A 27,069-nucleotide genomic window follows, 5' to 3' on the forward strand; every position below is an offset into this window, starting at 1 on the left:
CGGGAATCTCTTCCCCCTTCCGTTCACGCCTAAAAATCGATATCACAACATAACTAGACACCTTCCATACCAACCAACCCCAACTATCCCTTTCGCCTGCAGTAGGGACCTATAATAGTACAGTAGAGTATCACCTCTCATCTCACATCAGAATACTCTCAGCTTCCACGACACATCTCATGCTACTTCAACTTTCACCAACGACACCAAGAGGTCAGTCAACAGACCCTAACTCCACAAACCTCAACCCCCTTCCCTTCAACATACGCTCTCCGTCCAAAATACGCAGCTACAGCCGCCTTGATGAATTCAGCATCGGTAGCACTCCACACATCAAGACCCATCCTCGCGACCGCATCACTACCAATCCTAATACCTCGTCCATCCAACTCCTCTTCAGCCCCTACATCCCGTAACAATGCAGCACGATCCTCATCCCCACTCCCCTCATCCTCCCCCTCATCTTCCTCACTACTATCATCACTAGTACTCTCCACAATATCCGCCAACGTACCGAGAACCTGGGTAGTCAATCGATGGAAATACGCAATAACCGCTAACTCCGCCCTCGCCTCATCACTCTCAAACGCCGCAGCGCGGGGGGTAAGTGAAGCCATCGACGTTGATAAATCGGCTCCTCTAGCTCCCGACGAGGGTGAGGGTGCGGTGAGATCAGCGAGGAGTTCGGCGTCATGCGCGGATTCCTCGGCGCGATCGGATCGCGCTTGTTCGCCTGCCGAGGCCCACCACATGAACCCGTTATACGCGAGCGCGGCCCAACTTAACGGCTCCACGACTTCTTTTTCTTCGGCTTCGGAGAGGAAGATATCGTCCGCGTCTGAGGGGTTGGGGGTTGTGGGGGAGGTGGTTAGACTTGTTTGTAGGCGGGTTAGGCCGGCTTTTAGGGAGCGGAAGCGGCGCAGGTCGCGTTGGGTTGCTTTGATGGGGAGGCCTTGGGGGCCTTCTAGTTTGGGCCAGGTGTGGTGTTTTGCGTTGGTGGAGTATGGGGGTGGCATTGTCACGAGGATGTCCCAGAGTGTGTCCTTTTTGGCGAGGATGCTGTCGGTTGTGCAGGCTATCCAGCCTGTTCCTGCTTCGCGCTCGGCTTCGGTGGGTTCGTCGGTGTTGCGGCGGGGTTTGGAGTCTTCGACTAGGAAGGGGATGTCGTGGACACCGATGGAGAAGAGGGGTCGTAGGCGATGAGGGGGTGAGTTGGTGGAGAGGAGGTCGAAGGTTGGTTGGGGGATATTGGATAGAATAGATATATTGTACACTAGGAAACATCGTCAGTCACGAGGTCGCAATCGTAGTAATTAGGTGAGAAAACTAACCGAAGTTGCAAGCTTCTTGTATAGGTGCATGGCACGATATCAAAATACGCTTTCGCAGCAACGCAGCTCGTTGTATAGGGAATATCAGGGGTCCAAAAGTGTCTAATAGTTTTGTCAAGCTCCAAGCGGGATGGAATGGGGATAGTCTATGTCCAGGCGCCAGTAAAGCTGCTCCATCCGAGGCCGAACGATTCCTACGGTGACCTTGAGGTGGCTTTCGGGAAGTTTGTTGGAAAGTAACTGACGGCGATTCGATAGATTCACTTGGTGCAATTGTTTCGGCATCAGCTTGGTTCTTCTTCCAGTACTCTTCCAAAATGCTTGTGTCCTTTCCATCCGCAGCAAGTGCTGCAGTCATATTCTTCAGACCTTCGGCATGTCTCCAAGCTCTTCCCAAGCGCCCATAACTAAGGGGAACCAGTACGCCAACAGCCAGCATTCGAGCATTTCGAACCTCAGTATCCTGGACAGGCGCGTTGATGAACGCGCTTAGTCCTGCGAAACCATCGTGGACAAAGTATATGAGATCCTCAGGCACTGTGTGCAAGCCTGACGGTAGAGACTTGTATTCGACGACACCCTCGAGTTCGACACCAGGTTTAGAAGCTTTCCATGAGATAGTGTAGCCAGCTTTGACGTCGAAGTTGATTAGGAAGAGAGCGAATATAGGAGGTAGATCGGGTAATGTATTGGCAGTGCCCGTGGTCGAGATATTGGGAGTCGAGGGAAGTCGGACTTGAAGCTCGGGCTGGCCGCGGCGGGATGCCGCCATAATGTCTTAGGGTATTCCCCCGACACGCCTTAAGTCAAGAAATGGAAATTCAATTCTCTTAAAGGTATATAGATGCGTTCGAGAGTGGTATGTGTAATTGGATTTGTTGTTGATATAAATCAAATCAGTTGTCGTCGCGCGGTTGTTGGTTGAATTGGAATTGAATTTGAATTGAATTGGATTGGATTTAGGCTTGTAACGTCGCCGACCTGCTGAAGTTAGTGCTAACGAATGACGCTACAGCTAAGAAAACCCCCCGTGGGGCACAATTAAATTAGAGACACTTGCGCTACAGTTACAGTGGAACCACCTATACTAATTCAACCATCAGCATCTAAGACTTCTACTACTTGAACAAAACATCTTCGACCTAGGGCTTTGTTAATCTTAGATCCTCGTAACAGATACAAACAATTACTAGAAAACAGACAGTATGGCTCGGGTTTCTACTTTAAGAATGAGCCCGACGTTGGATCCCGCCGTCTAAGAAACTGCAAGATCTAGCGGGGACAGACGCATTCATGACATCAGCACTACGGCTTTCTATCAACAATACCTGGAGTATAGACCGTAATGGTTCACAATGGTGGAACTGAATGGGTAGATGTAACTCAGCGAGTAACTATTATATATCATTGTGTATAGAGCTATAGGTAATACCGACGTATCTTTCAATTTGTCGTACCTATAATCTTTGCGATCTCACGGCTTCGGTTGTCGTACCGATTCATAACTATCGGAAACGCATCTCGGGTGGCGAGATCAACTATATAAAAGCTGGGGATCACAAGTAGATAATAACCTAGACCCCCAAGTCGAATGAAAAGATCCAATCAAGCCCTTATTACAATATATATAAAACCATGGCAACAAACTCAACGCCCTCAGCCATTCCCGGTGGCCCCCTCTCAGCAGAGGACAAAGTCCTCGAGACGGGCGCATCTCTAATCCAAGACTTCCAACCCACGAAACAGCTCTGCGCTCACTTAAACGCCTTCCATACATACGCCGACGAGCCAGGACGCTACATCGAAGCGAACCACTACTGCGCTCACCTAACCGAAGGTATCCCACCCCCATCCCAACCATCTCATAACACCCTCTACTAACACCTCCAGACGTCCGTCAATGCATCCTGTACGACAGTACCAGCCCCAACGCCCGCCTCATAGGAATCGAATACATGATAACGCCCACCCTCTACCAAACCCTGCCCCCCGAAGAGCGCAAACTCTGGCACTCACACGTCTACGAAGTGAAATCCGGAATGCTAATCATGCCCGGACCAACCACCGTTCCCGGCATGCAGCAAGCATGGGAAGCAGCCGAGACGCAGGAGATGAAGCACGTAATCGGGCTTTACGGAAAAGTATATCATTTATGGCAGACCGATCGCGGTGATGCTTTACCGCTTGGCTCGCCGAAATTAATGACTAGTTTTACGGCGGATGGACAGTTTGATTTTGAGAAAGCTGTGGGTGAGCGGGACGCGAGGTTTGGAAGTGATTGGAGGCGGAAAAGGGGGTTGAGGGAGGGTATTGAAGTACCGAAGATTCATCATGATGCTGATTTCGCTTGGAAGAGGCGGAATTCTATGTAAAAAGGGGTCGTCACTCAAATCACCAATCAACTTTCTGCCTAGTTTTTAACTCAAAAATATACTCCATAAGGGAGTGTGTATTAGGAGGAGGCATCGAAAGAAGCCAGGCGTAGGAGCTATTGTGTAACCTAAGTATTTTAATTAACACTGTTCGTCCTCACCTCCCAAACGCAATAGAAGAAAATACGCCAGTAGCGCAAGAAGCCGACCTATTCAGTTTACAAAGCGTACGCGAAGAAGATATATATACCCCATACTAGGGCCATCCAGTTTAGGAATTCCAAAGTTACCACGTAGCGCCAGGCTTTTGATTTGGCATTGAATCCTTCGAAGCTCCTTCCGTAGATGCCGATAACATAAGCTAATGCTTTAGTGTTTAGTAGCAATGTAGTCCCATTGATGTATTGGATTTCGTCCTCTGCTTTGTGGTAATTGATGTCGTATGGAACTCCGGCCTCACCTCCAAACATGGCTGCCTCATCTGAAGTTTTGATGCCATTGGCGCCGCTAAATAGCCCTGCAATTGGGATGTGGGCGTCAATAAATGGGGCATAATCACTGCGGTTGCTGATTTCGGTCCTCTTGAAAGGTGCGCCTTGAGTTTCGAATCCTTTTGCCACAACCAACTCAGCGTCTCCAGAGCCAGGTGGGCCAGGCCTTTTGTAAGTGGTACCATTCCCATCGTATATCTTGAGGGCGCCGTTGGGAGAACCGATCATATTGACATCGAAATAAAGGCGGATATTCCGAAGCTCTTCTTCATGAGTGTTGGAAATCCAGTGTTTCGATCCAAGCAAGCATGGCTCGGCAGCTGTCCAGAAAGCAAATTTGATTCTTGAATTCGTTCTGAACTTGGCGAGTTGAGTAGCCACTTCCAAGAGCGCAGCTATACCACTCGCGTTGTCATTGATGCCTGAGCTGGTACTGACCGAATCGGTATGTGTCCCAACCAACATCGTGTTTTCCTCGTTTCCATATTCCTAGGTTGCAAACACGTTGTAGCTTCCCTCTGTTAGCCGCAGAAGGTAACCAATAGTCCAAAGTTACTTACCTTGAGACTGTCGTATATTGTGTCTTAATTTCTAAGATGTTGGCCCATAACGGGTTGTTCGTACTTCGTATTTGATGCGCATCCTTTTCAGATATTATGGCCGATGGGATATGACGATCATCTAATCCTCCCATGCTCGGAGTAAGTTGTGTGGATTCATGTAGCAGAATGGCCTTAGCTCCAGCTTTACCCGCGGCGATTGACTTGTCGGAGGCCGAACATTCGCCCCCAGCTACTAATACGATGCTATCCAATGCTTCTTGTGGATAGTCGACCTATCTATATTAGTCACCGTGGTCCTAATTAGTAAGATGTTTACTCACTGCTCTGCATCCTGCCCCATTTACAGGTATAAGAGGACGATCGGAAAAATTGCCGTTAGGAGACCACCCGATTGGTTCAACATCGAAAAGGTCACCGTTCACTGCGACAGAGGCATGGCCTTCGACTTGCATTAAACCTTCGAAGCGCTGGACTTCGACGTAGTAACCTAATGAGGTGAGCTGGTCTTGGATGTACTGGCGTTTAAAGTTAGCCGGTGGAGGTTTTTATTTTTTATTTTTTATTTTTTTTTGTTTAACACGACGATGCATACCTCGATTGTTTGGTTGTGGCCTTCCGAACCAGTCACTCTGCTTCCACCGTTCTCGTCGGCGATATTTTGCAGCGCTTGTAAATGTTCCAGTAGTGTGCCATAGTTGACCAGGACGGGGAGTGTCTGCCTTATCTCGTCAGTTCTGTCTCCTTACTTAGGTAGGCTACGGCCATACATCTGAGACTAAAACCCCATTGCAATCGTCTACAATAGCTTTGGCCGGGTATAGAAACAGCAGCAAGGTTATAGCACTAAGTTTCCAGAAGAAATCCGTCAACCCCATCCTGAAGGTCGCGAGTAGTTGCCGACTACCCCAGTGTTGTATAAATTTGGTTTACGCGGGATTAAAGGGTATCATGGGTCAATCGACGGAGAGACAGAAGTTATTGTAGCGATGTATAGAAAGAAATGCGTTACATAAAAGACTCGTAAAGCGATGCTATACTGGATCTTAATGTGAAGTCTACTCGTCCCAGGTTCACATTTCCAAAAATGACGAATAACATTGAATGAGAGAAGTTTCAAGCCAAGTAACTTGAAATTTCGTTAGATGATTGAATTAACTCAACACTAGTATGAGACTCCTTCCTGCATTTTCGCTCGGTGATGAAGAAGAATGCTCTAGGGAAGGGGAGGACGAGAAGAGTGAGGTTGTGACTTCTATTCTGTGCCCAATAGACAACATGGAAGTGACAACTCCTTATCTCTTGAAGTCTCACCGTGGCTAGATGCAATCGATGAGTTTAAATCAGACCATTGAAGAACATAGCAAGGTCCTAGCTCCATGTAGGCCACGAGCTTGTAGTGAGGTGCTCTTTTGAAGCACTTTACACGGACTAAATCTCATTCAAATCAATTCTAGAAATCATGTTGAACGAACCAAACAGCTTAAAACTGAAGAGGCTGGGGTCGTACAAGCATGCAACAATTGAGATATCATTATAGAAAGTATTATGTATATAGTGAATGTCTTATACACATATCGGGATACCTTGTTATCTTCCAAGGTTCCTCGCGAGCTCAGGTTATTCAGGTTATTACCCAAGTACCCAAACCAAAATATCCACGCGAAATTAAGCGGTTGACAGGGCGCACCTCGTCGATAATGAGCGAATGCCCTTATGGAGAGGGCAATGAAGCTTCATGATGAAGTAGCACTTCTCTATAATCCACCCGCCTGGAGATAAGGGAATATAATTATGAAGATATTCTAGCGTTTGCATCGTCGCATGCATGAACTTCGATCTTGATTGCCTCATTCGCAATCTCCAAACCCCAAGAGGAAGACAGGTCCTCATTTAGATCTCCCGCGGGGTTGATCAAGCTCCCCGCACCTGGACGATGCTCTTTTGGGTATTGAACATCTCTGGAATATCTGCCGAGCCAAGGTCTAGAGGCTAGCAACAACTTAGTCCCATGACATAAACGTTACAAAGATGGCCTACGAGACAGGGATATTGGCGAGCTCAACCTAGGGGGGCACATATATACTTGACTAGCTAGGTAGCTAAGCTATCGTATCGAGCCGTGACTGGTTATCGTCGCTTTTCGGAATCACGTTGAATACCATCCATTGAAACTTACCTCAAGACACCATGGGGTCCGAACTTGCAGAGTTGAAGGAGCAGGTCTCCCTGCTTCGCAAGGAAGTTTCACGCATCTCGGATGAAGCTGAAGTGCGAAAGGTTCACTTCAAATATGGCTACTACCTCGACAAGTGCTTATATAACGAGGTTAGTGATAATCCGCCATTGCTCAATTTTATCTATACTAATCGCCATAATCCTAGGTGGTAGATATGTATGCAGACCACCCCGACACCTACGTCGAGTTTCTTGGATCGCGATATCGAGGAAAGGCCGGCGTCAAGCGACTCTATAATGGCCGTTTCCAGGAGGCTTTCGTCAATGGGCGCAATGGGCCCGTCCGTGGTTTCCTACTAGACCATATCATGATGCAAGATATCGTCGATGTCGACCCTAGCGGAACACATGCCTGGTGCCGAATGCGCGCGTTGATGCAAGCTGGAACACATCAATCCGTCAAGGACAGCCACCCGCGCGGACACGTTCAATGGTGGGAAGGTGGTCTCTACGAGAACGAATACATCAAAGAGAACGGCGTTTGGAAGCTATTCCGATATCGATACTTCCCATTCTGGCACGCTGAATACGAGAAGGGTTGGTCTCTAACCAAGGAGAACTACGTTCCCTGGCCTACAAAGACCTACCCTGAGGACCCCTTAGGTCCAGATGAGATTATCGAGCAGAAGATGCTTTGGCCTGACACGCGCGTGGTACCTTTCCACTACCCACACCCGGTGACGGGCAAGCAGACCGCAGACGACGACCTTCGCGCCCCGCACTTTGGCAAGGACGCCAGCACGGCCGAGGCGCCGCTCACCCTAGAACTACCTGAGGGCCAGAGCCGACCTGGAGCGGGGAAGACGTGGGAGAGCGAGGGCTCAGTGAGGGTTCTGCCTGATCTAGTTCAGAACTCGTAGCGTTGGGTTGCATACATATAGCCTAAAGGGGGATAGGGGGAAAGCTGGCTGGAATCCGAATCTGGGGTAAAGAACTCCCTCTCGCGTGTAGTCGACCCCACTTCTCCAACGCCGAGCTTGGTGGCATTCTTATTATAGTAAGTAGCGGAAGTGGTAGTAGTTAGATGCAAAGTGTTCGTATCAGATCGTACGGTCATATGCTTGTCCTTTTTCCAGCCGTAACATAACTGCCGACCGCGTGTAGATCGCGTGTTAACTTCTCCACACCTTAAGTGGTTTAGCGACTTTAACTAACACTATACGGTAGTCGGATTATTGTTCCTGGCCGGGACCTCGAATCGCACCCCCCCGTTCGTTCTGCAGTACAATAGAGAAAAACGTGGTCGGGGTTGTATTGTATTTCACATGAGGATCTTTAACGCTCCCCTCGAGCGAGATTTCGCAACCCAATAATATCCTCATAATTACTAACTGGGCAGGTACCTGTAACCATGGCGCATCTCGAAGCTATCGCCTCTGAGATATCTCTGTATCCGTATACCAATGGCAAGAAGACGGGCAACAGGGTTAAATTCCCGGATTCCATTGCGTTCTCGGGGATGAACAAACCTGCGCGCTTTGAGGGAGATATAACTGATCTTGAGGTCACGGGCGATATTCCTCGTGATATCAATGGCACGTTTTATCGTGTGCAGCCTGTAAGAAGCATGTATGTATGCGAATAGTGAGATAAGTCGCTAACGTGAGTGAAGGATCACCGATATCCGCCTATGTTCGAGGATGATATTCATTTTGTAAGCTATATGATTTCAAGTATAAAGTCGAATTGTTGCTGACTACAACCTTTGATAGAACGGAGACGGTATGTAAAGGGAGCGAATCAATATGACATAAGTCTTGGCATTATACTGATCCAATGACCGAGGAAATAGGCAGTGTCACAGCAATTCGCATTAAGGATGGCCATGCCGACTTCAAGCAGCGGTATGTGCGGACCGACAAATTTCTCAAGGAAGAAGAAGCTCGAGGAACGCTATTTGGGCGATACCGCAACCCATACACGGACAACGAAAGTGTGCGGGGTGTGATACGCACCGTTAGTAACACGAATATCACATTCTGGCGGGGTATGCTTCTAGCAAGCAAAGAAGATGGGCCCCCATTTGCCATGGATCCGATCACACTCGAGACTATTGGGCGTTACGACTTCGAGGGCCAGATCACGGCTCCAACTTTCACCGCACACCCTAAGTTCGACCCGGATACTGGTGAGATGTTGTGTTTCGCATACGAAGCTGGTGCAGATGGCTCCGATTGCGGTCTTGATGTTGTGACATGGACAATCAATGCAGACGGAAAGAAGACCGAGGAGCTTTGGTTCAAGGCCCCGTTCGCTGGCATGATCCACGACTGCGGTGTCTCGAAGAACTACTTCGTGCTCCCATTGACCCCGCTCAAGATGTCACTCGACCGTCTTAAGGCTGGTGGAAACAAGTTCGCATGGGACCCGAACGAGGACCAAGTCTACGGTATTGTGCCTAGACGCGGTGGCAAACCTGAGGATGTGAAATGGTTCCGGGCCGATAACGGTAAGCATCCCCAAGTACCTAGCCGCCCTCGTACCAGGGAGTACAGACCCTCTAACATAACACAAAAATGCAGGTTTCCACGGCCACGTAGCGGGGTGCTATGAGAATGAAGACGGACACGTAGTATTCGACCTAACAGTCGCCGACGGCAACGTATTCTTCTGGTTCCCACCCGACGGGCAAGCGCCCGACTTACCAGGTCGCCAGCGTCTCAGTAGTCCCACAACACGCTGGGTATTCGACCCGCACGCGAAATCCGGAACCCGCGTTAAGGCGTCGCTGGAATGGACTACTAACGGCGAGTTCTCGCGCATCGACGACCGGTGGGTGACGAAGAAGTACGAACACTTCTGGCAGTTGAAGGTAGACCCCACGCAGCCGTACGACTTCGCGCGTTGTGGACCGCCAGCGGGGGGGTTGTTTAATAGTATGGCGCATTATACTTGGGATGCGGAGGATGAAGGGAAGACGGGCAAGGAGGATGTTTGGTTCGCGGGACCGACGGCGACGTATCAGGAGCCGGTTTTTATTCCGAAGGATGGTGGGAAGGAGGGTGAGGGATATTTGGCGGCACTGAAGAATAACCTTGATGAGTTGCGCAATGATGTGGTTATTTGGGATGCGCTGAACTTGTCGAAGGGCCCGTTGGCGACGCTGCATTTGCCTCTGAGATTGCGGCTAGGCTTCCATGGCAATTTTGTTGACCATAGGGATATTGAGGCCTGGCAAGAACGCAGAGCAGGTGAACTGGGTCCTGTTCAGCCGGCGAAGGAGCCGTTGCCTTGGCAGAAGGCGTTTGCAGCGAATGGAAGTGTGAATGGTACGACGAACGGCCATGGGGTTAACGGGTCTTCGTGAAGATCAAAGGCACTTCTATAAGTCGGAAATTTTCGAGTGATACAAGCCTGATTTGGAGGCCCGGGGTTTGAAAGAGGGCATCATAAGTGCGTGATTCCGGAGTACATTAGTATCGTTGACTCGTTCATGTTAAATCTACTTTGTCCGCAAGGTTAATCAAATATAATCAAAGAATTTTACTGGCGTTTAGTCGTTTATGTTGGTTAATGCTATTAAGATTAGAAAACTCACTTATGAATACACGCTATGTTATATAAAACATAAGTTTACAGGTCATTTCTCGTGAGCGGTCTTGTAACAGGTATTGATCTTATGCTTTCCCAGATAGGAACCCCCGTATGAATGCGATAGGCGATTCCGTGAATGGGCGAAGAACCCGCAATGTCCGGGGTTCTGATTTTGGACGAGATAATAAGAAGGCATCTAGCCTTTCAATTTCTCCATCATCCTTCCCTTCCTCTATAGCACGGTCCAATTTGCCATTGTCGAATGCTATACCATGCCATAGCAGTATTCCGAGGACTTGCGCTTTCCGAACGAGCGCGACACGCCTGGTATCTCGGGCTAGGTCTGGCAGGCTAGATAGAAGCTCATCCCAGAACAGCTTCCGAAGATATTTCGCTTCAGGATAGTAGGCAAAGTGGCCATCTCTGTCTTCTCCTAGGAGTTCCTGCAATCCGTACATACCAATCCCAAATGGGAGGAATTCGGCCTCGGCCCAATCTACTAAGCCCATGAGCTTTCCTGTTTTAGGGCATACCATGATATTCGAAGGTAAAAAGTCCCCATGGCTCAACGTCCAGGGCAAGGCTTCGATTCCTGGTAGATCGCGGAGGATGGATTTCGCAATGCTGCGGAAACGGGAAGGGAGGCTGTTCGCCATGAGTTCCAGTCGCCATCTGATTGAAGAGCCTACTGTCCTCTTCTCGTGAATAAAGCCATTGCCGTTCGTATGAGTCCAACTTTCTACTTGAAATCGGGCAAAGTCCCGTATGAGTTGTTTCCGTTGCGATCTTCCAGATAAGAAGTGGGTTGCGACGCGAAGATCTGTAAGTGAAATGCCTGGTATTCTTCTCATACCAAAAACGTAGAGTCCGGTACCTTCTAACTCCCCAAGAAACTCGGTATGGGGAGCTAGTAACCCGAAAATATTGCAAGCAGCATTTGTTATGCCAATGTCGAGCTTATGAGCGAGTGGTCTGAATTGGACGACAGTCTCTTCTCCGACAAAGACTGTGTATGAGCAGTAGCCCTGAAATGGAGCAGGTCGGACTGTATCGGAACATCTCGTCTTGACGAACGCATCGCAGTCGTTTTTGACGCTTGCTGGGAGTTTACAGCGATCGAAGAATTGCGAGAACGAAACACCCGAGTCTTTCGGTTCACCAGCCATGCTGCTGTTTCATGGGCGGGAATCGAAAACCGAAAAGATTGTCATGATATGGTTGGTGGCGAGGGGAGCTAGGGATAGCTATATATATACCTCAATTCGAAATTGTATGCTGGGCAGTTGATAGACAACTCAGCTCCAAGATCCAACAGGACCATGTGGAAGAATGAGTGGATGAGGGGTAAGATGTGAGTGTGAGTTTGTAAGTCAAGCACACCTTAGCTAGGTAGCTGATAAGACGGTCCAGCCACGCATTCCGGGGATGCATCCTCCCTGTCTAGGTACCATGTGACCATTATGTAACTGTTGGAGATAATAGAATCGGAATGGGAGCTCCCCACGTGCCGCGTATGCAGGACATGTTGAAGGATCGTACCATCACCTACCATGTACAGTATGAGGCTCGGGAGGAGTTGGCTAGGTAGGCTAATAATACTAGATGCATGCCACAGCGGCTATGCATGTGCGACGCCGTAATAGGAACGATCTGGCGGTGATACATGCTATATATGTATGCCATCTTCCGATGTTCATTGAATTGTTAAGTCTTCTCATTGGAGACAGCAGTAAGCGGTATACTTATTATGATTGATTAGCAAAATTGATCCGGAGGACGTCTTAACTATACCTTTCGGATAAGACACCTAGTTGATAGAGGAAGAATAAGCTGAGTTGTGATATTCATTAGGAGGTAGATGGGGGACCAACCTCGCAATTGTTTGAGAGGGGAAAGTTCTTGTTGAACGATGGAAGTGAACGGCATTATTTTAATAAGTCTTTGGGGGAATTTTATGTATACATTAAAATAATGTATCCATATATGTATCAAGTAAGTTCTTATGTATATATCGGGTCCCGCTTCTACCCTTTCAATTATCATGTGTCGCTCAGAATTTCAACATTTATTATATTTACTTACCATGCTTCAGACAGAAAAAGTCATTGACAAACCCAATGAGGTCATTGAAATACATATGTTTTCATGAAGCGAATTAGCGTAACCAATTGGAAACCCGGCGATGATATCGAGTTGGATTTCGCTACACCGTTGGATCTAGCCCCCGAATCTCTTACCACCAATACATATGTATGATCATGATCTAGCAAACAGTACGACAATATAATGAATTGTTTGTTGCAATTAGATTCCACGATTTCGTCAGAGTTCCGGGCACATGTATAAAGAGCCGCCGCCATAAGGCGTCCTAGGAAACCACGCCTCTTATTTGAGTCGTACCAGACTGATCACACCGAAACCATATATTAGGTATCTAGGTAGGTGGCCAATTGGCAAGGACGAGCTTCAATCCCGAGAGCTAAAAACAGTCTTTGCCCCTAGATGGGGATTTCCTCGTGGTCGATAATGACTTCCCTTTATCAATCACATGGGATATTGTTGGAAGTTGGCTGGGGCTTAGTAGTAGCTATTTTCATCCTCCCGTTGTAGAGTCCTGTTTAGTAACACAGGTCTGACTTGGATATATAACTTCGTTATGGCTGGTCTCTGATGAACGCCGATGAGTCGCCTTCAATAAGGCTATGCGTATAATTAATATTATCTTCTATTCTTATCATTCGTCTTTCCCCTTTAATTAGAACCTTCTAGTTACGAATAGGCCCTTTCCACGATGAAGAAACGTATTGTAGTATGTTGCGATGGCACTTGGCAGAACTCGTAAGCACTTAAACAAGTTACGTACAGGCTAAGCTTGAAGCAAACATTAACACTTCTCAGGGACAATGGCTACGTTAAACCAACTGCCTCCAACCCCATCCCAACCCTCCAGATCCCATCGAACGTAACACGAATCTCCAGAGCTTTCAAAAGGAACTGTTCAGATGAAACTTTTCAAATTATATATTACCACTCCGGCGTCGGTTCGGGGTCCGACTTTTTCAACAGGATTATGGGTGGTGCATTTGGCATTGGTATAGCAGAGGTTTGTGAAGATAACCGAACCTCCCTTCAATATTAAGTATAGTGGGCTGATATAAATTAGAACATCCGCGAAGCCTATGCTTACATCTGCGCGAACTATGTTGACGGAGACGAAATCATTCTCATCGGCTTCAGTCGCGGGGCTTTCACTGCGCGATCCATTGGTGGAATGATATCTGACTTAGGCCTTCTCACTCGCGAAGGCATGGAGTTTTTCTACCCCGTCTTTAAAGACATGCAGAATTGGATGAATCAAGATTACAAGGATCAGTTCCCTGAGATACCGTTCCCAGACAAGCCAAAGGGACCGCATGCTGCTGAAGAATACCGGAAGAAGCTTGTAGAGGTACCACTTCGACTTCTCTATGTACTTACAAGTACTAACGAGACACAGAAAGGATACACCCGTGTACATCAGGATAAAGGCCGAGGAGACTTGATTAAGGTGAAAGCTATCGGTATGCTGAAGAACAGGGTACAGAAATGAGTGGCGGCCGATGATAGCTAACTTGTGCGATAGGCGTATGGGATACTGTCGGCTCTCTGGGCATTCCCCAGGGGAAACCGAGAGAGATATTAACTCGGCTTGGGATAAAAATGCCCAATTCAGAATAAGTCCAACTGATCTTGCACTGATTCGACCTATAAACTAACGATAATATACGTACCGATTCTACAACACGAGACTGTCGAACAAGATCCAGCATGCATTCCATGCTCTAGCGCTTGACGAACACCGGCGCCCATTTAGTCCGACTCTCTGGGAACGGCAACCGGAGTTTCGTGACACCTCAGATCTTCGACAAGTCTGGTTTCCCGGTTCCCATGGAAATGTGGGAGGTGGCTGGGCAGATCAAGGTGTTGCTAATATCGCCCTTGCCTGTAAGATCCCCTCCTTCACGCCACCCCCCTTCCCCTATACCTTACCTACCTCCTAGGTATCTGCCACTTACAAGATCCAAATAGGGATGATGGACCAACTTTCTTCTGTTGGCTGTGAATTCGTAGACGATGCCATCGAAAGACTATACGATCGCAACGTCCAATATTACCACAGCCTAAAACCCCCACGGACAAAGCGCGAAAAATGCGCCAAATGCTGCTGTGGCGCCTGCGCAGCCATCCGTCGGAAATTGCCCCAGCCGTGGGCCGCGATGCCGATCTTCGACAGCAATAAGCCCATTCGTCCGTGGTCGTTACACGGTATCCAAGCAGTCAAAAGCCCAATCTACGATATCGCTGGAAGCGTCACTCGTTCGCCGGGCATGTACAAGAAGACCAACCCGGATACCGGTCGTCCTTTAAAAGCCTTTCTTAAGGATACGAACGAGCGCATCCACAGTTCAGTCCGAGTTCGTCTTGCGTGCGAGGGCTTGGGGCTAAATGACTCGGATGTCTGGGAATGTCCCGCTTTATTAAAGTTGTGGCGTCCTCGTCGTGTAGCACAGAATTTCGATGATCCCGTGCCTAAGCATGCTAGTTGGGGGCCGCAAGCTGACAGTGATAGCAGAGGGGATTTAAGTGATGCTACTAACAGATCTACAGCGGATGCCAACGGTGTATCGGATAAAATTATCTACAGCGCGGCACAGAATGGAAATGGTCAGCTGGACAACCCATTCGAAGACCGCTGGGTCTGGGAGTATATAGGGTCTGATGTTGGCGCCCCCTTTGTTCGGACATTAGTGGAGGAGAACCTTGGTCCTTGGGAGAGACATCTGCTGGCTTTATCGGCGGGTAAAGTGCAAGTGTATGAATTTGCAGACGCTCGAGATGCTAGCTCGTTTAAAGCTATCCAAAAGAGGGCTCAAAGGAAAAAGGCGAAAAAGTTGAATAAGTCGAGTCCATGAGTAAAAGATAGCGTGGGGGTGGCGTACGGGACGGTGTTGGTTGGATGGATCGCATTGCTTGGCGTTAGTATTGATAGACCTGTATAGCTTCTTAATTAATTATATTCCTTGTGATACCAACAGTACATTACAAATTCCTAGGAATTGAAAAAGTGAAGCTTGTTTAAGGATTAGTACAATGATAGGGGGTTGTATTTTGTTAAGTGCATCACGTGCAGCAATTAGGCAACGAAACGGGGATTAAATAAAAACCAAGCGCGAATCAAATATTGACTTAGATACCTGTAGCCCATTGTATCGAATTTGGTCAACTTTATTTCGTCCTTACCAGTGATTTGGAAACGTCAATTTCTGTCTGAGATAGTGTCAGCCCTACGTTATCGAAACAAGCCAAGCCAAGATGTTATCAATCCTCCGAAAAGCGCGGCTCAAGGACAAGGAGATGAGAATCTTGATGCTGTAAACCTAGCTCTTCCTTGCCCCTCGCAATTTCTTAGTACGTGGGTGGGTTTGAGCTGACAATTGGGAAAATAACAGGGGTTTGGATAATGCGGGCAAGACTACGATTGTGAAGAAGGTGATGAATGAGGACGTCAATACGGTTAGTCCGACGTTGGGCTTCATTATCAAGACTATTGAATATGATGGGTGGGTTATGTTCTGTGTTGTGATGAAGAGTATTGTTGACATTGGAATAGGTATAAGTTGAACATTTGTGAGTTGAGCGAGTCTGTTGATTGCTTAAGTCATCAGCGTGGACTAATAGAGGGGTTGTACGGAAATAGGGGATGTTGGCGGTCAGAAGACGTTGCGATCTTATTGGCGAAACTACTTTGAGAAGACGGATGCTCTCATATGGGTTGTCGATGCGACAGATCGGTTGAGAATCGATGATTGCCGAGAAGAGCTTCATGGGCTGCTGCAAGAAGAGGTTCGTTTGCTGATCCCTGCAGAGGTTGAAAAGAAAAGCAAAAGTACAGAATGGCTAACAGTATTACTGATATAGCGTCTTTCGGGTGCGAGTTTGTTAGTATTCGCCAATAAAACTGATGTGCAAGGATGCATGGATGAGGCAGAGATCCTCGAAGGACTACAGCTGGAGGCAATCCGGACGCACCAGTGGCATATCCTGCGATGTAGTGCCATGACGGGGAAGAATCTCAAGGAGGGATTGGCTTGGGTTGTCGAGGATGCTAAGGCGAGATTGTTCTTATATTGACGGGAATGTACATGCAATACATGATGTTGTGTTGATATGCATAATAGTATGAGAATAATGAAATATGATATGATTTCTAAGGGTTTCAATTACGAATCCTTCCCGTGAAATATTATAATCTGTTCGCTCTATTCGATGTAAGAGTTGGCTTCGGCATGAATTGTATGTAAGTACCTAGGTACTTGGTTGGGTATAAGATGACGGTCCTAGCGTTGGCACTAAGCCATGAATGGAATAAACTCAAGGTTTCCGGGTCAGTTTCATCGGTTCTCAGCGGTGTTAGGCAACTGCACCGCCAAAACCAGGCGCCAGGCTCTGCTAGGGCTGCCTGAGACAGTGTCGTAATTGGCTGTGGACATATGTAATCATCGCACAAGCTGACAAGGAGACTACAACCTGCAGGGATCCAGACGACGACAGCCGAAGAAACAGCACTTGAGGAGCCCACTTTGAGGGACTGCATCCTCCCGCAGCTGCCACCAACCTTGTTTACTGTAAACTTTCGTATTGTTTTTTCGGTTTTTATTTTTCTTTAGTTCTTTAGTTGGAGTCCTTGGGCAACGAGTTGGACTTTTATTTAGATTATCCTAACTTTCAATTCTAATTACCTATTACTTCACGAGGCCCATATATCCTCACAAACGCTAGCAAGACGGAAAACAAGCATCTTCCTCGTTTGGCCTGTGCCCGGTCCTAGTGTGTTGTTGCCCTCCACCGCAAAAAGAGAGAACGGTGTAAACAAAAAGTTGTTTATCTATATCCCCCTCTCGCCGTTATTGTGTTGTAATTTGTTTACCCTTCTCATTTCTTTTTGATTCGATCGGTGAAAAAAATAAAAATGTCCGAGGACGTATCCAAATTTTTGATGCAGGTTAAAGAATTGGGCGATCGACGAATCGAAGAAGATGAGGCCCGTTCACGAGAATTAGAAGAGAGAATATTACGGGAAAGAAAAGAACGAGAGGCTCGCCGCGCAGGTACGGAAATGCAACATCCTTTTTAAACCAATTGAGTATTCTCCATTTGTTTTCTAGTAGTGGCTGTGGTTGCGTTGCTATCGTGGATTTATTTTAATTTTAATATTAATTAATTTTTTTTTCTAGAACGCGCCAGGTCCATTTCACCTCAAAAATCGTCACCAGCGAATACTCCACCCCCTACGACACACCGCATCGACACTCACGGCTCGTCTAGCCGCCTCAATTTAGACTCATCTCCTGTTCTCGAGCCTCCTGCCAGCCCTCACACTCGTTCTGGTTCTAACGCTGAAGAAATGGTTTCCCCTGGAGAATTCTCGACCTCCCCCTCAAAAGAGAACGAATTGCCAATCGATTTGGAAAATAAGCAACCCGGTCAAATTTCCCCCACTCGAACCGGATCTAGGGCCAGGGGGTTATCGTGGCAGAGAAGACCTAATTCCCAGACCTCCGAACGCTCACGCAGCCGGCCATTGTCCATAGTTGCTGCTGAAAACGCTGCACGAAATCCCCCTCCTGAACCTACTTCGGCAACAGAAACTATATCAAGAGATCAAATTGCCTCGGCATTGTCCTCTAAAGACCCCTCGTGGTTCCGTCAAACTGCTGATAGGGGTGCCAATTCCGCCGCTTATCGACGAAACCAGGTCGAGGATAACCAAATCGCAGACATTTCTCAGATGCCGGCTCAGCTTCCGGGCATATCGCGTGCACCATCTGGCGGGGCTCCAAAGGAGGATGCTGGCTCAAAACCAACATCTCCTGACCTTCACAGCAGCTTTGCTTCCCCTCCCCCCTCGGCGAGCACACCCAAAACAGACCCCTTTACTAGTGAAACCCAGCTAGAGTTCGATATTAGCCAAGAACGATCCCTAATGTCACCCCCTTCCGGACGAACCTCGCCATCTAAAATGGATAGATCTGGCTCGCCAACGAAAGGAATGGGCGGGTTCGTACAGAGTGCTATGATGAAGCGCTCGGATAGCATTAAAAGATGGAGCGTCCAATCGCCGTCTGGTGCACCACGTGTAGACCCGGTCGCCTCCAGCCGGATAAGTGCTGGGCCAAGGTCGAGGCCGGCCAGTATCATTCGCGACCCTTCACTGGAGCTTTCGCCGAGACCTTCACCAAATCCGGAAGGAGAGCGTCCAAAAGAAGATTCGGTTGACCCAGAGAAGCCTAGTGATTCGCTCAAACTCGACAGCAAATCACAAGCGGAACCACAGGGGCAAGATCCCGGCAGGACTACGCCTCCTACCAGCCCCTCCAAAACCATGGATTCTAGAAGATGGAGCCCTACGAAATCTAGCTGGCTGGAATCTGCCTTAAATAAACCCGAGTCCCCCAAACCGAAGCATAACCCTTCCGCAAGCCAACCAGCTTGGATGGCAGAACTTCAGAAGGCGAAAGCCGAGAAAGCTGCCAATCCGAGCGCGGAAAGAAGCAGGTCCCCCACTATTTCGCATAAGCATCAAGTCAGCATCGGTGGGCTTATGAGGTCTTCCGCACCTGGCATCACTGCAAAACCTGTTGGCTTGGGAGTTCTTCCACCAGGTCCCTCAGCGGGCACCAATACTCGTTCCGAAAACAGTCCTGTCGCTCCAAAGGAACTTCGGAGCCCAACGATGCCGGAACTGAAAAGTCCAGTCTTGGATCGTAAACCCTCGGAATCCTCCCTGCCTATTAGCAAGCCAAAGCCCGACGCTCCACCTAAGAAGGACTTTCGAGCAAATCTCAAACCTAGGCAACCCCCTCCAACGACTAGCGGTCCCCAAGACAATGAGTTCAAGAACGTTTTTAGTAATCTCCGAAAAACGACTACTTCGAACTACGTTGCTCCAGATGAGCTTAAGGGCAATATTCTGAGAGGAAAGGCATCACTTCATTTTACTGGGGGGCCCAAGAAGACGGAACGTGTCGATGAGTTTAAGGAAGCAATCCAATCGAGGAGGAAGGATTTCCAGAAAGCCCAATCGGAAGGTCGCGGTATTACGCGAAATGACAGCACAGCAAGCGAACAACCAGTCCCAGAGGGCTTACTTAAACGGGGCGAGCTTGGGCGGTCAAATACAATAACCCAAGACTCTCCCACTTCAGAGGTAGCAGGATCAGACTTTAGAAGGCCAAGCATTGTATCAAAATCTGTTTCTCCCCAAGAACCGCCATCAAGTAAGCTTCAACGATTCGGTGGTATTGATAACCGCGATCCCTCTCCGGAATTCAAATCTCCCAAGGTGGATCCTCTAAGCATGGCCCCAAGTATGACGAGAAGAGGGTCGGTCCAACCAATTGACCAGTCACCAATTACCCAAAAGGATGCTAGTATTCCCGGCCGGTTGCCAGGGAAGATCGGAGGTGGTGGTTTAGCAAACCGGTTTAATCCAGCTCTCGCTGGCTTGATTGCTAAAGGACCACCAGGCATGGGGTCTGGATCTTCATCCTCTAGTCCGTCAGCATCGAGCTCGCGCAACCCTGCTTCTGAAGTAAATGATAACGAAGCCGGCTCGGGTCCAAAGTTGACGCATATGACAAAAGGTCGCGCTCGGGGACCTAAGAGGAAAGCTCCTACTTCCGCTGCTTCAGCACCATCAACATTTTCTGGCGAGCAAGAAGGAAAATCGTTTGAAACAAATACAAGCGAAAAGCCCGCCTCCATTTCACCAATTCAGCCAGAGAAGGCTTCTATTTCCACTCTAGAGCCTCAAATAACTTCACCAGTTGATTCCCCGACGGTGGGCTGCGATGAACCAGCGAGACCAAAACTGCAACCTGTAGGTGCCGCTAAGTCGTTCGACTCCGTATCCGAAGATTCCCCTAGCAAAATTTATGAACAGGTGGCCGCGTATGTCGCTCAGGGGAGACAACGATCGCCGACGAAGACAATTGAAGAACCTAAAGAGACCACTTCTCAGCCGCCATCCCCAAGGAAGCTGGATATGAAACGGATGTCACGTTTCCTCGATGACTCCACACAAGCTTCTGAAAAAAATGGTGAGCCTGAGCCGGTCAAGGATGTGAAAAAGGATAACGACTTACCACCAGTGGCGAAGCCAAAGCCTTTATTTGATAAGTCGACCGCTTCCGATGCACCAAAGTCCGAGGCGCAACCACCTCCGCCGAGCAAGCTCAATAAGCCGCTACCGGAACCCCTCTCTTTGGAGCGTAAGAAGCAGCCTCCCGCGGAGGTCAGTAGCTCTAGTCCTATTTCTTCGAAGGCTACCGCGACAACTCCTTCGAGCACCCGGCCTTTACCGGCAATTCCAACGACCGCCGAGCCAGAACTTTCATTGCGCAACCGTCCATTACCAGCAGAACCCAAACAGGCTCCACGCCCTTTACAAAATCCTATATCAAAATCACCGCCTGAGACGACCTCACCCGTTCGTTCACCTACTAAACAATCATATGATGCTTCTACCCTGCTCAATGACTTTTTTGACCCCGAACGCTCACGAAAGAAGTATAACGTAGATGCCGCCGAGTTATTGATGCATCGGCCAAACGTAACTCCAACAAAAGTACAAACATTAAAGTCTCAACTATTCCAGTTCTCGGCGGATGGCAAAAGACTACCAGTCCCAACCCATCACGAACGCACCTTATTCGAACGTGAAATGTACCTCTGTTCTCATACGTTCAAGGATGAATCAGGCAAGAAGGTTTTTTCGGAGGTTTATTTCTGGGCGGGAGACGAAGTGCCCCAATCAACTGTTGAAGACGCATCGGTATTCCTTCCTCGCGAAGCGAAGTCTCTAGCCGGCAAGTTGATCAAGCTTCAACAAGGCAAGGAGACCCCTGAGTTTCTTCAAGCGCTGGGGGGTATAGTGATCGTCCAACGTGGCTCAGGTAACAAGTTCGACTCACTTGCCCCACATATGCTATGCGGAAGACGATATCTCGGACATGTTGTCTTTGATGAGGTTGATTTCACGCCTGCCTCGTTGTGCTCTGGATTTCCGTACGTTGTGACAACAGCCGGAAGGTGTTACATATGGAAAGGCAAAGGTAGCGGGGTTGATGAGTTAAGTTGCGCACGTCTCATAGGGATGGACTACGCGCTATCGGGTGAAATGGAAGAAGTTGAGGACGGTCAGGAGCCGGCCAATTTCTGGAGTCTTTTCGATACCAAGTCCAAGCCTGTGTCGGCCGATCATTGGCGTCTCAAGCCCAACTACGATAAATACTGCAGCCGGCTATTCTACTCGGATGCAGCTTCTAGGCAGCAGGTAAGTGGCGCTCCGATTCGCCCGTCGCTCGGACGATATTAACACATTACTCGCAGATTATCGAGATATCTCCTTTTTCGCAGGTGGATATACAGCCAACGGGCATTTACGTACTCGACGCTTTCTTCGAATTGTACATCATCGTAGGATCACGGGCCCAATCACAGTATTCGTCGTTCCATAACGCATTAGATTTTGCCCAAGAGTACGCAATTCTCGCGGCAGGGATGGAAGATAGGCCATTCGTTCCGTTCTCGTCTGTCGTACTAGAGGGTATTCCTCGGGATATGAAGAGCGTGTTCCGCAAGTGGCGCGACGCCAACAGTCCCACAGTCACAAACGTGAGCACGGGACTCAAGCGAGGACGCAGTTTACGGGTTGTGCCACTCAACCAGGCTCTACAGGCACTGAGTGATTAGGAATCTTCTCGGTCTTGAGTGTAACTGTTCGGAGCTTCCTCTGGGCACGTGGAGGAAACATCACTGTTTTGCAAGGAATTTGGAATTTAGTATCTATCGACGCCTTATCATAACAGCAGTCGCATAGCTTCCTTCGTGGACGAGGGACCGCTTGCCCATATCTTGCATGTACGTCCTGTACATGCATACTTTAATTCGTGTATTTATTAGGGATGTATAGGTCAGGTCGAAGACAAGGACGGCGTTAGGGAAGCATGTACATATTGATGCATGTTCTAGGGCGCAAAGGGTTGATACAAGAGCCTTGCTATTTGTAGGTACGCCGTTAGATCTCACGACGGAATGATCATGCAATCGATGTCGAGGAAATACTACTTCATTAAACTATAGGCCATCTACTGATCGATAAATATTCGGATATTGAACGCAACGCAGGTTGAAAACAGGCTTTCTTTGCAGCTTGCCCGAATGGTCGTAAGAGAACGCGACGCAGTGGCACTAGGGAGACAGCGAGGCTCAAATGATCGACCCCTTACTTCGACCCGAAGCTACGAATACCTATTAGTTTGGCCTAGGATAGAGCCGCGAATTGCGTGGAGCATCTAACTAAGATCCAGTGTTTGAGTTCGTTCAAGGTACAGCTCTTCTGGATCCATACGCGTCACCTAGGTAAGGCATGTTTTTTTGCGGTGATGCCCATCCATACGAACGATCAAGACTGCAGGTAATCATTCGAGGAATCACCACACAACCAATCCAATTCCCCGAAAGGGATCATCGTTAGCAGCCTCGTCATCATATTTCTGCAAGATGGGACCTAGATAGATGCTGTATTTCGGTCAATTGGGAACGACCTACTCGATGGGGTGCTAATTTTCCGCATGTAGGGTTACGCAGGTGGCTGGTGGATAATTCCTTGCTTTTCTGTCAAACCAGACAATATTCCCTCGTGGATTAGGTAATTTGTCCGTGATGTCTTATGCAGCCCTATTGCTGATGGGAGGACGGGGAATTCGGATTGAGGGTTATAATTCGTTGTGATATGTTTGAGACTCGTATTGAATGTTGCTTTTCTACCCTTTTCTAGGTTTCCTTGCGTTGTGGCCGTAGAGGAAGAGACACCCTTCCTCCATGTGGGCTTACTCTGATGAGTTGGTTGTTTTGGTGTAATTTCCATCGGCCGATATGAGGGATTACTGACCGCTATAGAAGCGGTCAGTTAGGTACCTAAGCGGGTGTCACAACCGCTGGCCATTGTGCGTGTGTGCGGGCATGTGAGTCTGACGTAAAGGGTCCGCCCGACTATAGGAGCAGATCGATAACGGTCGTTTTACTAAAGAAAAAAAAATCCCCTGGGCTAGTGTTTAGTTGATCAAGCAACGACTTTACCCTAATACTTTAGTGTAGACGCTAGAAAACCGGTAACAGGACGGGTTACAGAACGCTACGGGGTACTTGGTACTGCTATAGATCCCGCAAGCCACCCGTTCCTTAGCGCTGCCGGTCGTAATTAGGCTTGAATCAGGGAAGAGGGAGGAAAATATAGTGGACTCGGGGAAGAGGACTAAGACGCTAAGAACAAACGAGCGGAGAGTCTCGGGCACATAAGACATGATTCTCTTTTATCCTATCGTAGGGATTGTAGGGATAGGGTTCTTACTGAGTTTCCATAGCACTGGAACATCTATCAGCCCTAAAGCCTCTTCGATTCGGAAGTACAACTTTCCGACATCATAGCCAGAGAGTTATTAGTTCTCAGATGCATAAAATATTCTGTACTCCAACTAGAATGGCTGCCGCTAACATTAGTGGTGGTGTGTATACTAACATGAGGCTTGGTTCATTACGAGAACTTTACTTTAGTAGACAAATTAGAGCAAGACAATCCAAAAATAGCCACACATAATTGTCAATCTCCAATGCATATTTGCAATATTATACCTCCTCTGAGTCTGATTTTTCGTATCTCCAACCGCCACAGGACTCGTCAAAAAGAACGCACTAATCGATGACGTAGGTACGCTTAAGACCGTAGAATATAGTAGGGGATCACGTACGGGGAGCCGAAGGAACCCTCTCGCTAGGAGCCGCTAAGAGAGAGCCGGCTGGGCGCCAGCACAAGTCAGAGGACGATCACAAGGTAGACCCACTGGAATAGTCTATTTAGTGCTGGTTATAGTTGGTCTTCATCGACAGCACTTAGGAAGGAGAATTATAGACTCGGAGGGAAGAGGTAGAGGGATAATTGAAAGGGCAACGTGAAAGACATTAACATGGTAGAGCAGCTGGGAGAGAAAGGACGTTTGTGAATGGTATTCAAAATTAATGTGCCTTGGTGACAAGACTTTCAAAAATCTATATACAAGAAGTGTTTCAAAAATTCTACGACTTGAAATCATCGAGAGATTAGTTATTAATCCTCGCCGTCCCGTTTTGTGATATCCTAAAGCATTAGAAGTGGCCATTATCCGTAAACTTGTTTGATGAATCATGAGGTCCGCCTTCCTGAGATGAATGAATAAATCCGTAGGAAATCCTGTTATATATGCTACCGTGATTCCCATGCCTCGTGTAAATGAATGCTACCCGCCGGTCGTGCCCATGTCGTTATTATGTCGTCCCCTCTTTTTTCTCATTTAGTATTGAAAAATATTTGCTAGCGAATTCGGATACTTGTGTTTCAAAGCATGCCAATTTATAGCAGGAGGGCAACTCCGGCGAAAGCCAAAACAGCCGCGGCAGGGGTAGCTCGGGGAGCAGGGTTGGAAGGGACCTGAGGAACACCGCTCGACGAGGGAGTGGCGCTCGAAGGGATATAGGTCGTGCCGACCGAGCTGGAGACAGAGACGGGGGCAGAAGCGGAAACAGAGACAGTGGTAGGATAGGGGACAGTCGTCGCGGACTTGGACTTGGTGACGACGGTGGTGTCACTGAAAGTGACATAGACAGTTGGGCTGGCAGTGACGGTCTCACCCGCAGTAGCTTCCGAGGTGACAGTCACGTCGACCTCCTGAGTCTGAGTGACGGGGAGGGTCTCGGTGACGGTGTACTTGTTGGTTTGGTAGACCGTCTCGGTACCAGTCTCAGTAACGTAGATAGTGCTACCCTGAGAAACGGTGGTGTGGACTGTCTCCGGGCAGGTGACAGTCTGGAAGACCTCAGTTGAAACTTGCTCAGTGACTGTGTACGAGGTGTATTCAACGGCGGTGGTAGGTACCGCGGTCTTGACGGTAGAGGTCGAAGTCCAGGTAACCACGACAGTAGAACCCTCTAATGTTTTAGTCTCGGTTACAGGGCACAGCGAAGTAAGAGTGGTGTAAGCAACGTCCTCGCTAGTCTGCGTAGCACCCGGTCCCGTTACGGTCTCAACGAGAGTTGTGTCGACGTAGGTGACTGCTACACTAGTAGTTGTGTATGTTGTGAGGTAGGTCTTGCCAGGAGCGGTGACAGTTTCGGTGACGGGGCACGTTGTCGTGTAAGTCACCTGAACGGCGGTGGTAGTGCCAACGGTGGTATCAGGTGCTGTCACCGTCGCCTCGCCACCTCCGCAGGATCCTCCCGGGCACGAGGTTACAGTGATTGTGGACGTGGTGTAGCTGGTCTGTTCATAGGTCCTAGGGAACTGTAAGCGGTCGCCATTCAATACTACGAATTCTAGATAACACTTACGATCCTCCGTAGGTAACGGTATTGGTGATCGGGCATACAGTAGTTGTCTCGTAAGTTGTTGCAGTGACAACAGGCTCGCCAGCCATGACCGAAGCGGCCAAAGCCAAGATGGTAGCAACAGCCTTCATTTTGAACTGAGTTGTGCCTGTAGAGCGAACGAGGCTTATAGCGAATGGATACGATGATGCTAAGACAACACGAGGCGAGTATACAGCAGTATAGCTCAACGAGGGTCTTAAGTAACCTTAACGAACGAGTTACTCGATAGCGAGGTCTTAGAAAAGCAGCGGGCTGGGGAGGTTGGTGATGAGGATGCAGATATAGAAAGACGGGATGGCAGGTCCCTTATATCTTCGTCTTACCACACATGCATAAGAGCTGCACAGCGTCGCTAGTGGGATATCATGACATCGTGCTACGGCCTAAGTGACCGACCAACTCGCGGACACGGCGGATGAGGATGGCTTGCTGGAAAACCCGCCTTGTAGAACCGAGATACAAGTGGATCAAGTCTCCATGTTACGAAGTCAGCATATTGGCTTATACTAGAAGCGATACCTGCGAGAGACATGGAAGAAGTTGTTGCTGAAAGCACACTAGCGTTACCGGAGGCTACTCGACTTGGCAGGGAGTCAGTCGATCCTGGTAGGAGTCTGGTCGATCAGCTAATTTGTGTTACTACCTGATGGAAAAAGCATTCAATACATATGTAATCTAGTCGGGTTCTATTGACCATGGTGGAGATTCGGTAGCCGGAAGGTTGGGAGCTAGGCGACGACGATGCGGGCCCTTGTCTCCGGTTATGTAGGCTAAGACGATATCGCAGATGCAAGGGAAGGGCTGGTTGCTAGGGCAGGGTGTTTACAGCTCGATTTGATTTAGGGGTTATCCATGTCCTCTGGTAACAACGATGTAGTCGAGGCTGAGATCTTGGAAGTACAATGGCCTGACAACACACCAACCCCTCATGAGTAACATGCAGCACATACAATAGTATGTCACCGCTACAATGCAAGCTGCATAAAGATTAAACATGGTAGGGCGTTCGGACTTTAAGACTCTGTCCCACAAAGCTTCAAAC

General features: G+C 48.4%; 11 protein-coding genes across 11 annotated transcripts; 6 read left to right on the forward strand and 5 right to left on the reverse strand.

Moving 5' to 3' along the window:
• Positions 1-218: 218 nt before the first annotated feature.
• F4822DRAFT_424140 (uncharacterized protein) lies at positions 219-2,103 on the reverse strand (the record flags this gene model as incomplete). Its single annotated transcript, XM_051460092.1, has 2 exons — positions 219-1,273; positions 1,332-2,103. The coding sequence occupies 2 exons, from the start codon at positions 2,101-2,103 to the stop codon at positions 219-221; spliced, it is 1,827 nt and encodes a 608-aa protein (XP_051319451.1).
• A 181-nt stretch (positions 2,104-2,284) lies between these two features.
• Positions 2,285-3,812, forward strand: F4822DRAFT_20572 (DUF1264-domain-containing protein). The gene is made up of 2 exons (XM_051453792.1): positions 2,285-3,168; positions 3,222-3,812. Exons 1-2 carry the CDS (start codon positions 2,967-2,969, stop codon positions 3,701-3,703), a joined length of 684 nt encoding a protein of 227 aa, XP_051319452.1. The 5' UTR covers positions 2,285-2,966; the 3' UTR covers positions 3,704-3,812.
• F4822DRAFT_20592 (uncharacterized protein) lies at positions 3,813-5,395 on the reverse strand. Its single transcript, XM_051453796.1, has 4 exons — positions 5,350-5,395; positions 5,078-5,272; positions 4,755-5,029; positions 3,813-4,705 (listed from the first exon to the last, which is right to left on the reverse strand). The coding sequence occupies exon 4, from the start codon at positions 4,657-4,659 to the stop codon at positions 3,922-3,924; it is 738 nt and encodes a 245-aa protein (XP_051319453.1). The 5' UTR covers positions 4,660-4,705; positions 4,755-5,029; positions 5,078-5,272; positions 5,350-5,395; the 3' UTR covers positions 3,813-3,921.
• F4822DRAFT_439643 (uncharacterized protein) lies at positions 4,684-6,192 on the reverse strand (the record flags this gene model as incomplete). The annotated part of the gene is made up of 5 exons (XM_051462657.1): positions 5,525-6,192; positions 5,350-5,472; positions 5,078-5,272; positions 4,755-5,029; positions 4,684-4,705 (listed from the first exon to the last, which is right to left on the reverse strand). Exons 1-5 carry the CDS (start codon positions 5,630-5,632, stop codon positions 4,684-4,686), a joined length of 723 nt encoding a protein of 240 aa, XP_051319454.1. The 5' UTR covers positions 5,633-6,192.
• A 604-nt stretch (positions 6,193-6,796) lies between these two features.
• Positions 6,797-8,098, forward strand: F4822DRAFT_20640 (SnoaL-like domain-containing protein). Its single transcript, XM_051453805.1, has 2 exons — positions 6,797-7,082; positions 7,139-8,098. The coding sequence occupies exons 1-2, from the start codon at positions 6,945-6,947 to the stop codon at positions 7,850-7,852; spliced, it is 852 nt and encodes a 283-aa protein (XP_051319455.1). The 5' UTR covers positions 6,797-6,944; the 3' UTR covers positions 7,853-8,098.
• F4822DRAFT_20706 (carotenoid oxygenase) lies at positions 8,099-10,458 on the forward strand. Its single transcript, XM_051453823.1, has 5 exons — positions 8,099-8,550; positions 8,605-8,646; positions 8,705-8,714; positions 8,785-9,441; positions 9,515-10,458. Exons 1-5 carry the CDS (start codon positions 8,344-8,346, stop codon positions 10,297-10,299), a joined length of 1,701 nt encoding a protein of 566 aa, XP_051319456.1. The 5' UTR covers positions 8,099-8,343; the 3' UTR covers positions 10,300-10,458.
• A 29-nt stretch (positions 10,459-10,487) lies between these two features.
• On the reverse strand, positions 10,488-12,418 carry F4822DRAFT_385427 (uncharacterized protein). The gene has a single exon (XM_051456639.1). It carries the CDS (start codon positions 11,690-11,692, stop codon positions 10,610-10,612), a length of 1,083 nt encoding a protein of 360 aa, XP_051319457.1. The 5' UTR covers positions 11,693-12,418; the 3' UTR covers positions 10,488-10,609.
• Positions 12,419-13,317: 899 nt separating this feature from the next.
• Positions 13,318-15,478, forward strand: F4822DRAFT_424147 (uncharacterized protein; the record flags this gene model as incomplete). The annotated part of the gene is made up of 7 exons (XM_051460093.1): positions 13,318-13,364; positions 13,425-13,629; positions 13,690-13,974; positions 14,023-14,086; positions 14,149-14,162; positions 14,333-14,510; positions 14,595-15,478. 7 exons carry the CDS (start codon positions 13,318-13,320, stop codon positions 15,476-15,478), a joined length of 1,677 nt encoding a protein of 558 aa, XP_051319458.1.
• Positions 15,479-15,695: 217 nt separating this feature from the next.
• On the forward strand, positions 15,696-16,823 carry F4822DRAFT_20733 (ARF/SAR superfamily). Its single transcript, XM_051453824.1, has 5 exons — positions 15,696-15,937; positions 16,016-16,126; positions 16,177-16,193; positions 16,264-16,409; positions 16,485-16,823. The coding sequence occupies exons 1-5, from the start codon at positions 15,879-15,881 to the stop codon at positions 16,695-16,697; spliced, it is 546 nt and encodes a 181-aa protein (XP_051319459.1). The 5' UTR covers positions 15,696-15,878; the 3' UTR covers positions 16,698-16,823.
• A 353-nt stretch (positions 16,824-17,176) lies between these two features.
• Positions 17,177-22,764, forward strand: F4822DRAFT_20771 (uncharacterized protein). Its single transcript, XM_051453827.1, has 3 exons — positions 17,177-17,674; positions 17,801-21,900; positions 21,957-22,764. The coding sequence occupies exons 1-3, from the start codon at positions 17,536-17,538 to the stop codon at positions 22,317-22,319; spliced, it is 4,602 nt and encodes a 1,533-aa protein (XP_051319460.1). The 5' UTR covers positions 17,177-17,535; the 3' UTR covers positions 22,320-22,764.
• Positions 22,765-24,745: 1,981 nt separating this feature from the next.
• On the reverse strand, positions 24,746-26,259 carry F4822DRAFT_20792 (uncharacterized protein). The gene is made up of 2 exons (XM_051453829.1): positions 25,989-26,259; positions 24,746-25,933 (listed from the first exon to the last, which is right to left on the reverse strand). Exons 1-2 carry the CDS (start codon positions 26,114-26,116, stop codon positions 25,015-25,017), a joined length of 1,047 nt encoding a protein of 348 aa, XP_051319461.1. The 5' UTR covers positions 26,117-26,259; the 3' UTR covers positions 24,746-25,014.
• Positions 26,260-27,069: the final 810 nt, after the last annotated feature.

This window comes from Hypoxylon trugodes (assembly GCF_022578975.1).
Source record: "Hypoxylon trugodes strain CBS 135444 unplaced genomic scaffold F4822scaffold_1, whole genome shotgun sequence".
NCBI lineage: Eukaryota > Fungi > Ascomycota > Sordariomycetes > Xylariales > Hypoxylaceae > Hypoxylon > Hypoxylon trugodes.